Here is a 12,383-nt window from a genome sequence, read left to right on the forward strand (position 1 = left end):
CAATTTCTCTAGCGTTGTGCGCAAAATACCCTGTTTTCTGTATGGAAATTAAAAATGTTTAAAATTTTAAAATGTGAATTGGTCTGTTTCAAGTGATTGGATTACGCTTTTCATTTCAATTTTTGCCTCCTAGGTATTCTAAGTTGTTTTCATATGCTTTAATTAATGTCACTAGGATGTCATATCATCAACTGAAGTGCATATAATTCGATTTAACTCCAATCCGTTGATGGTAATCTTAACGAAATTTAAAATAACAGCAACACATAAGCAAAAGGCAGTAACTTACCTTTGAGTGATGTCCTTCCAAACTGAATTCTTCTCTCCTTATTTCTTCATAAGGCAACACTCCAAAAAGTAGTCAATTCTTTTTCTTATCGTCCTGTAGTTCTAATCGCTGAACGCAAAGAAAGCATACGGAAAATATGTAAAACGTCGAAAAAATCAAATTTAGCTAATAGGTTCATTGTCCAAATATTTATGTGTCTGTGACGCATTATCTGCCACAACATAGAGTAGGTGGATAGGTGTTCGACTCCCAATCGGACGGGCCAACTCCATATTGTGGCAGGTAATGCGCCACATAGCTATAATTACTGCATGGATTTGACTGTTTCTTGCCAACTTTTTAGTTAGGCATCTTGAGCTCGAGTCCTCGGGAAAGGGACGGATTAGGCTTGAAGTCGAGGGTTGACCCTCATTGGGGGGACTGACCGTCAGTAGTTCCCCTAATGGCATTTTTCTTATAAAATTCGACAAAATGCAATTAAAAATACTGCACGTTTGTTAAAATCAAATTTTATTTAGCTGCATTGCAGTGCGATAAACCAAGTCCCATGCTCAGCATGTAGTACGTGGAATATTTTGCTGTTATTTTTTTTACTGCCGCTATAGCTATTTTATCGTTTAATTGTGAGCTGAAATTATACTCTGTCATTACGTTGCCTTCAGTGATGAAACCTCAAATTCTAAGTGCTGCGTAGAACCGACTAGTTAACGTTAGTAATTGAAACGTCGTCAACCGTTATTTTACCGCTGACTCAACGCTCATTCGTCAAAACTGGCGAGTCCGAAAGTATTCAAAATGGTACTGGACTTTGCCTAAGTGGGTCAATGCGACGGACGAAAATTATTTATCCATTTGAAAATCGTTCAGAAGAGTATCTAGCGTAAAGTGTGAAGAGGATATTTTAATTTCATATATCTCATTTAATTAGGTGATTTTTCGATCCTTATTGTCAAAAAATAAACACATCTATCCTTACTTCAACTACCTTGCATAATAGCAACGTGAAACATTGCGGTTCGATATTAGTTATTGAAAGACAAATCTAAACGAAAAATAGCCATGTAGGTTCAGGGAAAACACTGAATGAAAAATATCTAGGATGATAAATACGTTTCGTGTTTACCCTTTCATTCGAAAACACAGTTTGTGGCTGTCATGTACAAAAAACAGTATATTAAGAAACTACGTATTTAATTATTGATTCATGTTGACTACCACTCTAATGTGTCATGTGCCCCAAATTAATCTGTCTTCGTGTTATGATCTCACAATTTTTAATGGTCAACTTTTCGGAGTATGGCTTGGCCCTAATTTTCATATACAGGGTGTTTCAAAAAGGACTTTACAACTTCGAAAATTCATATAAATTTTATTACACAAGGTACAGAGCAGGTTTTTTTTACCTTAAACTAAAGATATTCTATGTGGCTTCCGTTGGTTATTCTGCAGACATCCCATCGGTAGTCGATTTCTTCCCAGACTCTCACTAGCATTTCAGGTGTAACTTGCTCAGCAGCAGCGTAAATTCTTGCTCTAAGTTCAGCTAGAGTGGCCGGCAAAGGAGGTACGTACACCATATCTTTTATGAAACCTCAGAAGAAAAAATCGAGTGGTGTCAGGTCTGGGGAACGGGGGGGCCATGCAATTGGCGCATCACGGCCAATCCATTGACCTGGGAAGCGGTCATTTAGAAAATCCCGGACGTCAGTCAGATAGTGTGGTGGTGCGCCATCTTGCATAAAGAAAACATTTCGTTCTCGGTCATCCTCATCAATCTATGGTATTAAAAATTGTTGCCATAATACAGTTGTAAAGTCCTTTTTGAAACACCCTGTATTTGTGTTGAGATGATTCATCTTCCTGCATAAGAATACTTTCTCAAAGTCATACATGCCATGAAAGTAATGCCTTTGCCCTTCGGTAGTTTGTGACTTGTTTTATGTCATTCTTTGATCAATACCTTAGTCACTGAAATTGCGAAAACTTATGCTATATGCTGAATACGTCATGTATGTGTATATCATGCATTAAGTGATATCTCCCGTTTTTGGCTTCTTAGCATCGAATTCTACCAAGGGCAATGACAGTTTAGAAATACTCCTTTTAGTGGTTAGTTACCCTACTCAGACCATTACCCTTTAATCCTTTCTGATACAGCGACAAATAATAGTATTTTAGAGTGTCATTTGTGGCTATAAATTAATAACTATGGGACTATTACCATACTTACCATTCATAAGCATTATTTTACATAGAATTCCCAGGAAAGTTCAAAATTGTATGTGTCATTCCTAACTAATTCAGTTATAAACGGACGTGACCTTAATGGTAAAAATGTCACCATGATATGAAGTGGATAGCATGAAAGGGAATATTTGAGAAGTGTTCGCGAGGCTTAATGCCGGTAACCGCTCGTCGGTTGTGTCTGTTTCCGCATTCAACGCAGCCGTGGTCACAGCGGCTCAAGGTAGCCCTCAGGAATTTGGACACGAACTCACAAAGCGATGATGTCAGGCTCGCGGTCCTCTCTGCCCCGTTGTGAAGTAAAGAAGTAAAGAAAAAAAAATGGCAATGAATGACTCTCAATGGTATTTCTTATGGGCTGGGAGAGTCAATGGAAGATGGACTGCAATTATATAAAGCGTAAAAAAGACTTCTACTTCACCGTTGTATGATAAATTTCCCATGACTGGCCTCAAACCTTTGTTGTGATGAAGGTTTTTTAATCAAAGAAAAGTAAAAAAATATATTGAAAATCCGTCATTAGCTGCTGTGGAAATATTGCTCCTTTAAAGTGTATGTGAAATTTAACCATGGATGATCTTGCGAAGATTTAAACTATTAATATTTCGCGGGAATCGTATTTCATTTTGAAATGAGAATTATATTGAGAATTATGTATGTATATAGGTATTCTAAGGTCTATTAGATCTACTTGATGACATTTTTATGCATTTTGCTGATTTTTTAAGAAAAAGTTGCTTTGCGAATTAGTGATACCGCATCCATATCATAGGTTTATGTATAAAATATTAATATCTTATTTATTTAATTTATTCAATTAAAAATGCTGTGAGGAGGGCCTAGAATGAAACATTTGGATGCGAAATAGAGGAAATTAGATGTGAAAAGATTAGCCGAAATGAGAAGTGAGTGAAGCAAAAAAAAATACTTATTCATATTAAACTATGTGGTAATCCATTTTAAGGTCTCTTGGATGAATATCTGCCACCTATACTACTTATTTGAAGAGCTGGAACCAATCTAAGTGCTGTTAACCAGTGATGATAAACTTTTCTGGTTTTATGTCTCGAAGTTATGATAGCCATGCTATACTCATGATTCTGTGGTAGCACTTGGTGTAATAATGAGTTTTGCACTGGAATTACGATTTTTGGGAACTACATATGAGTGGTGTTGAAAATTTCTCAGATTTTATTCTTGGGTTCAAAACCATATCGCAGAGGAATTTTGAGTGAAAATTATTCTCTCTCCTCAAGATTGCCATGCGTGGCGGTGGTGAAAAAGACTGCTTCGATCGGCATGTGTTCGATCAGGGGCGGTCAGACCAGGTCGGCTGGTCGGCGATCGTCGACGGCCCCAGGCTTAGGGGGCCCAAAACACTCGTGTCTTTGGTGAAGCGTATATGAAAGGTGTAGTTAAACCCTCATGTTACTTTAATCAATGTTTCATTGCAATTATGAAATTCTAGGTTTTCATTAGGTAGTTACTTACTTACAACATACCCAGTGTAAAATATTTTTGTGAAAAAATAAATAAAGTGAAGGAGAAAATTAAAGAGAACCTGATTTAAAAAAGAGGGTTATTCGAAAAGGTTATTCTGGAGGTTTTAAAATTTCAGTGCAGCTTCAAGGGACAAATTCAATAAATAGATATCAGAACCGTAATACATTATTAAATTTAACAAGCTGTGGAATTCTTTATTTTCAAAGTAATTTTTGTCACGAAATTGCTATTTTTTTAAAATAACCTCGATGCAGTTTCTAAGTATAACTAAGTACAATAGTAGCGTGCGAAACTTGGTGGCAATCCTTTATCGTAGGATTAACTCTCGAGCGGGCGCGCCTGATATTTTTACACGACCGGGCGCGTGGCGCACTTTGTCCACAATACATGCATTTTTATGGCAACACTCGATTTTTGTTAAAATTTATCTTTATTTGTAGAAGTTAGTTCAAGCTTGCACATTTATAAGTGATAAAGATGTAAAGGTAAACAGGCGGTACAGGTGGTACACGGCCGGTCGCGTGGCGTAATTTATACGCTACGGGTGTCGGGTTCCTCCTGCCAATCAAAAAAAATTGCAAAAATACTCTGTACTTTAAAAACTCACGCTATTGACTAAATGACATAGTAATAATACACGAGGCCATTCAAGAAAAGCACGAGGTACACGGCCGGACGCGCGGCGTACTTTGTACGCCACGGGTCCTCTTGCCGATCTAAATATATATCAGCTACAACACTTCGAGCTTTGAAAACTTGCCCTATAGACAGTCAAAGTACGATGTAAGAATACGCGAGGCTATTATAGACCATAATGTACTTACAACGTTGAAATCCTTGGTTTTCAAAGATTGATACGCCAGCGCACCAGCTCGAGGGTTAAGAAATAAAAACTTGGCTTTTTCTACTTACATGGGGAACCCATTTCCACGTCGTAGTTTTTAAGAGCTAAAATAGCATTAAGATCCATTTCCGGACATTCGATTTCGTAAAATTTTCAGGAGGAGGACCCCGAATACCCTAGTAAGGAGGATCCCATTACGAGCCCCAGCCGAGGGCCCCCAATCACCACAGATCGCCCCTGCCTACATAACTTCTGTAATAGTCGCGCAGTACCTACTCCCCGTCACTCCTGCGACGGGCGTTGGCCCCGCTGACCCCCGCGACCCCGGCGAGACGACACCCTCCCACCCATCACCATTCCCCCCCCTCTACGGGCCCCTCTCCTGCATATTATTTCGATTGTCATCTCGGGAAGTAGTGCCCAGCTTCGGCGGGGGTGGTCGTATCACTCTTTCACCGCCATCCCCAGTTTTTTTGCCCGCTTGGGAATGCGCCTCCACCGCCCCCTCGCGTAATTAAGCCTCGTTTGTCCGCTTCCTCGTGCACCTGGGGGCGTGCAGAGGGGGGTGGGGGCGGGAGGGGTCGGGCGCCGTGTGCCGCAGCCAGCGCGGCGCGGTGGGCGCCCGGCTGATTGGAAGTGCCCGCTGCTCTGCACCCCTTTGTGCCCCTCCTCGTCCTCCTTCCGGGCCGCTGCCCCGCAACAATGCCGGTCGGCATCATTGTTGGCAGGCTCGCTGAAGCCTCCCCTCCTCGCACCCCGCCGTCATTAGACAAATGAGGCTCCGCCCCCGCTCACCCCCCCCCCGCCCCCCGCACCCTCGATGGCTATCGCTCAATAGGTTGCGCCTTGTCACTTAACCCTTTCTCCGTGAATGTAACTCAACCCATCTCCCGCCCTCCCCACATACTCTCCTCCCCCCTGTTTATGGATATTTCTTTGTTGCGCTCGGATTTTTTCGCGTTGGGCCCTTTCGATTTTTCATAGTAATCCTCTGAATGGCATCCCTCCTCTTCATCTTAGTCCGCGTTTCATCGTGATGGGTATTTGCATCTCTTTTTGCGCGATGGAGTGACTCGGGAGGGTCTCTCATTCCGGGAAAAACACTCGGGGGATGAACGGATGCGTGTTCTGCGCTCCGCTGATACCTACCATGTCGTCGGTCAATCGCAATATTGTATTTGCTTCAGGAAAGTTTTAAGATATTATTATGTTTTTCTCGTTTGTTAGTTCCTCTTACGGTATATCTTACTCGCATATTTTATGCTATAAACAGAAATAACCGTGATGATTAATACAATGTGAGATGACTTACTTATTAATTAGAGCTAACTGATTTAAAAAGCTTTATTTGTTACAATCACGTCAAAACTTTGCTAAGCATTAGTTTTATTGCGGAGAAACCCAAACTATGAATTAATTCTAATAGAATAATTATACATTTTTATAAAAATTAAAATTGGAAATTCAAAGTATTCGATTTTAACAGCGGAAGAAACGACATCGTATGACTGCTATATAGCGCTCAGCTCTCAGCCTTTCTCTAATTTAGGCCATGGTAAAATTATCATTTTGACGAGAATCGTAATTTTTTGACTGCCATCTTCGTTATTCGGCGGAGAAAATACATCTGAGTTGTGTATTATTAAAGACTTTTCCTTCCCTATAGTCATTAGCCAAACACACCGGCCAATCAACCCTCTCAACATGGAGTTCCCTCTTCAATTCACAGTAAGGTCCACACCCCACCACTTTCATTCTATGTAAAAATCGTATTCTCTTCCTTCCTCTCCCTCGCTTTCTCAACTCTTTAAATTGGTTAATGTTGTTAAATTTACAATTTATTGTTAACCAGTGTAATTACGTGCTGCGTGGGGTCAATTTTTTAAAATATATAGATTGCCTTTATTAGCATATACAAACTACTATGGCCATCATAGTTACAAGATTAAATAGATTATCATATTAATATGATAATCTATTTAATCTCGCAACCTGGTGAATGTGGCTGGTTCACACCCAAAGACCAAGATGGTGATTGCTGCCTGGGAAGTGAAAAAAAGGTAGTCATATTGCATTCGTTTTTTACCGGTATAATAAGTTTGAAATTGGTGGATGTATTGTTAGAACGTAGGTTTCCGCGGCGATGGTCTGACCTCTGCATTTCTTCAGGGTTTTCTTCCTCGTCAGCTTGTTTATAGACAACAGTTTCGCTGGCTATCCTGCCAGCGTCTTCAGATCGAAGGTGTCGGCTGTTGGTTTCTGCCTCGCTTATATACCGTAGGCTGGATGGGAGCTCACAGAGTAGCTCCCATCCAGCCTAGGGTAAGCCTGAAGAAATGTTGAGATCTGGTGGATGTGTTTACCAAGAAGTGCGACAAATATGGTATGGGGGCGTCCATCAATTACGTGAGGTGATTTTGGCGATTTTTGGACGCCCCGAATTCCCCCATAGAGAGATATCGTGAGATGTGGCTCGACCCCATCCCTCTAACCTCAGGCGAGAATATTCAAAATGCGTATTTTGAGTATAAATACGGTAATCTGTGCTTCAATGCGTTGGATTTGTTTAAAAGAAAACAATTAGTAGAATTTTATCGTGTAGAATTTAGTCATTGTTAAAGACATACATGTTTTGCGTAATTCAACCCAGTTTTCTCGCAATTTTACAATGTTTCTTGCGGAAAGAAATTACGTGATACTTGACGGGATCCCCTGTCCCCCACGTGAGATTGGATGAGAATCAGCTTGACCCCCTACCCTCCTAAAAGCCTCACGTAATTAATGGTTGATTAACTACTAAAGGTCGTAGCTTAAGAAATTCCCCGAGACGTGGAAGACCAAGTTCAAAATTAGAAAGGAATGGAAGCAGCGAAATTAGAACGCCCTTATCGCTTGGGTTGTGTTTCGGAGGGAAATATTTATTGATGCATGGAATTTATCATAATATTACAATAGAGAAACCTAAAGCAGGCCTCTAAAAGTGTTGTCACCCATCGCGCATTTAAATAGGTCTGCAGAAGTGGCCATTCGCGGCGCTAACGAACAAATCGATCTAAGTTTCACGGGTAAATAAGGTAAAATTAGGGGTGATAACTGAAATTAATAACATGATGATGTGATATATCAATACTTTTAAATGCTATTCCTCGCAATGACAAACGTAATACTCCAAAATATGGGGAAAAAGTGTAACGCATTGCACTCGTCACCGCGCCGCGGACAGTTTTGAAAACATATTAAAATGCGATCGATAGTGGCGACAGAAATCAGTCTTCCATGGGATGGCATTGGGCCTCCTCTATGTACTCCACTTGGAAATTATGAAGAGAGTCCTGCGTACGAACTGCTATGGAATAGGAGAGCACTTGTGACAATCGCGAGTGCGGAAGTTGTGTGGGTACTGAGGATGAGAGGTTCGAGGTGACGGCGTGGAGGGTAGCGGAATCATATTAACGGAGAGAAAGATGGATACGAGAGAAAATACACGGATCTATGGGTAATTCAGTGGTGTCCGAAGCCACGCGCAAGGACACTGCACTGAGGAGACCCAATTCCATCCGTAAGATAGGTGATTTCTCTTGCCACTTCGGTCGCATTTTAATCGGTTTTCAACAATGTCCGCGGTGCGGACCACTTTTTTCCAATATTTTCGGTTAAATGTTTGTTATGGCGAGAAATGGCATTGAAAAATAATGAATTTGATGAATGAAATCATCATGTAAATTAATATCGGTTAACACCCCTAATTTAAACCTTATTTCCCCGTGAAACTCGGATCAATTTGTCCGTCAGCGACGGGAGTAGCGGCTTTTGTAAATCCATTTAAAAGCGCGGTGGGTGATAGCACATTTAAAGGAAGACTTGAGGATCCTCTTTTTGTAATATTTGTGGCCATGTGGCTCTTTCGGGGAACTCTCAACTGCATCGCTTGAATTGATCACTTATTGGAAATAAATAAATAAAACTTTGTAAGGTTCACTGTTATTTATATGGGCACGACCCGGGTTTTGTAACGTGGTTACATCATCAGGTGGCTGATCTTACATGCATCTTATATTTATTCACACATGTGACAGTGGAAGGCGGTGGTGGGGGTTAAGCACGGAGCTTAACTCCCACCCCCCCCTTCTCAACCTTGATTTTAAAATAATTTTTTTCAGTGCAAAAAATAGTTGTATTTTTTCACGATTATAAAATTTACTATGACCTAGGTGTCAATTCTTATGCATCATCTTCAAGGTATATGTAGTGAACTTGAAACCAGTGTCATAAAAAATTGTATAATCTTGGAAAATTGCAAGCATTTATTTCAATCTAATAAAGTATTTAAAAATAATTATCTTCAAGGTATTTATAAAAACCATAGGTAACGTGTCATTGAAACCTGGCATGGGCAAGTGACAGTGAAATCTTGGTCATAATAAATTTTATAGTCGTGGGAAATTGCTAGTATTTATTTCAGTATTGAAAAATCCCCCTATCACGCTTGTATATTCGAATTTTACTTTGAAGAACTTGGTATTATTTCGTGAAAGAATGTGCACATGAAAGCAGTTTCTTCTCGTTGGCCTTTAATCCTTTATAACCCGGAGATGCTTCTTGGAAAAATTAAATTTCAAGACTTCTCATTCTAAAAATTTGTAAAAAATTTCCCCCCAATTAAAATATTTGTGGCAGCTAAACATTTCGCCATTAAACTTTACAGCAGTAAAACGCGTTCTTTAAATATTTCCTGAAGAGAGCTGAAAATGTGTATAGTTTTGGTGTTACTTAGAAGTAACATTGGGTTATAGTGGAATCGGCTGAGCTCAACTAAAGAGGGTAGGTAGAGTTTATTCGAGGAATATTTAGTAAAATTCGTTCATTGGACATGCTCGATGATGTAATTTTATTCTTATATTCCCTCCCTATTTTGCCACTCCTGCATAGAGACCACAATCCAAGTTACAAAGAAAAATGCAATAGCTTATATCAGCTCTTTAGCATAACCTGATATGCTCATGGATCTCTCTTAATTACCCTAAGAATCTTACTGCAGCATTTAACTAAAGAAATACTCTTACGAAATTGCTTTAATTCTTACACAGCCTACGGTTTGACGTACATTGTCCTTCTTCATCCTTTCTCATTCACTTTTATTTCGGCGGAAGCTCAGGATACACCATACCGTGTACCGCCGAACTGATGGGAACGGGTTATGCGTAAGGCGCAAAAAGGAGTGCAAGCACCCTTGAAATGTTCATGTCCTCAAGGCACTCTCTTGCCTTTCCCGACGCCTTGGTGCTTTGTGGGGTGAGTGGGAGATATATTTATCCGCCGTTGTGAAGGGGAAGCGAGGGAGTGATAGTGGGGGCATCTGCTCACGCGTTTATCTTCCTTTGTGGCCCCACTCCACGAGCCGGGGGCATCCATCTCGGCCCCCACAGGGACCCCCGCCCTCGCCTCTCCTCTCACCGACCCACCCCTCTCCACCCTGCTCCATTTCCCCGGCCTCATTAAGGTAGAACCTGCGCTTCGAAATACTGCTTTCATTAGTAAGATAAACTCGACAACAACGAGTTATAATGGCTAAATGTGTCATTTATAAAAATTAAAAGTAATTATAAATCAATCAAAATAGCTGTACAGTGCATGTATTTTACTAAAAATGGAATAATCCTGTGATATGAAGAATGGCTGTTATATTGACTCTTAGGTATCGGAAGGATTTAAAAACTCTTTCTGGAAATACGGTAAAGCTTCATAACTGTATAATTTGCGATGAATAAAAAGAACTTAACTAGTGATAGCTTTTGCTCTGTTAATTGTAACCTAATTTGGAAAAATTATATACATATAATTGCCGACCACCGACTTGACAACGCTGTCAATATATCGTAGCTTCACACCGGTTGAGCACCTTTGCTTGTGTACGATACCGTTACGTTGCATTTTGATAATATTACTCGTTTTATTATCCAATTTGCTGAGCCTTAAATTACTAAATATATTTTTGGGCTGAAGTGATGGCTTCATCAGGCCGATTTAAAGGCAAATTCATGTCTAAAGGTAAGGGTAAGAGCTTGGATAATCTGAGGAAACGAAATGTGGCCGAAAGTGAATCCATCAATTCCAACGAAGTGATTCCAAAGAGTGCACCTGTTGAAGGATGCCGAATCGTCGACGTGAATTTTTTGTGCAAGCAGATGATTTGTACGCATTGTTCTTCAATCTTGTCATTGAATGATATAACTGAAGAAAATCTAATCGGACTCGCATGTAAATGGCATATAACATGCAGAGCTTGCGGCGCTGTGAATACCGTCTTGACATCAAAATCTCAAGCCAACCCAAAGACTAATAGGCAGAACTTCGACATTAATTTGAAAGCTGCAATTGGTAAGTGACATTCATGAATGTACTTTTAATATGCCTTTCAATATCAGTGATGTTATGCATTTCAGTTTGTTTAACATACGGCTTTGTTTACAATTGTAGGTCTGATTGATGCTGGAATTGGAGCCGCTCATGTTAATGCTTTCTTGTCGTGCCTTAACATTCCGGAGGTTCATGAGTCGTTGCTGAAGAGAAGTGAGCGGGTTATTGGACCTGAAATCGAAAATGTGGCGAATGAAAGCTGTGTTTCTTCTTCATTGCTGGAGAGAGAATTGGAGCACACGGGTCTAACTATACTACAAGAAAGGTAATTATTTGTCATTTACAACAGAGTGTTTGGCCTTACAATCTCAAATCAACTAGATACATACTGTGAAAGTAGTATTCCTACTATGGATGTTTCACCTATATCGCAATAGTAATACAGTAATGTTCATTATGCTTTGTACCTTAATATAATTTGTACCCATACGGTTACTGCTACCTATGCGATACCTAAACACCTCAAAAACTGTGCTGAACGCATCCCAAATTTGTAAATACATTGAACCCCTTTTATAATTCACTTTCAGTGGCATGGCATGTATAACTTTGATGAATAATTTAGTATATAAAATTATAATCCCTTTGAAAAGTTTTAGTTTAAGTGACTGGATTGTTAATAATTATTATGTATTACTCAATAATTATTTGTAGTAGACTTATCACCCGATTTGCGATACTCATAAATGCGTGAGACATACCTAAGTTTGCATTATTTTGGAAAAGGTCCTTTAGACAGTGACTGATTGTATGAAATAATAACCTATTTATTTAGTTATATGAGGACTATTATTTAATAATAAAAGCAAATGGCATGCCTTCTAAGCCTCAGCCTTGTTTTCATATGTGATCTTAACATATTATAAAGGTAGCTGAACTCAGCCAAAGTTGTAATGTGGAATTTATATATATGTTTCATTTAGCAGATGCATATTTTAAATGAGCGTGAACAGGAACACAGTATAAATATTCCAATACCATTATACTAATGAAGTTAATATATCATAGTCTAACACTGATATGCATGATCCTTTAAACAATATAATTGTTCATGATTCACCTATGTCCTTCATTATGTCACTTGGT

The 12,383-nt window shown here is 39.6% G+C and overlaps 1 protein-coding gene across 1 annotated transcript in view; it reads left to right on the plus strand.

Annotated features, from left to right (window-relative positions):
- Positions 1–10,755: 10,755 nt before the first annotated feature.
- LOC124171145 overlaps positions 10,756–12,383 on the plus strand; it is a 130,706-nt gene continuing 129,078 nt past the window's right edge. Inside the window, exons 1-2 of the mRNA XM_046550282.1 lie at positions 10,756–11,258; positions 11,358–11,562. Coding sequence (XP_046406238.1) covers positions 10,886–11,258; positions 11,358–11,562 — 578 coding nt within the window. The 5' untranslated portion in view covers positions 10,756–10,885. The remainder of the gene's footprint in view (positions 11,259–11,357; positions 11,563–12,383) is intronic.

Source organism: Ischnura elegans, chromosome X, assembly GCF_921293095.1.
Source record: "Ischnura elegans chromosome X, ioIscEleg1.1, whole genome shotgun sequence".
Taxonomy (NCBI): Eukaryota; Metazoa; Arthropoda; class Insecta; order Odonata; family Coenagrionidae; genus Ischnura; species Ischnura elegans.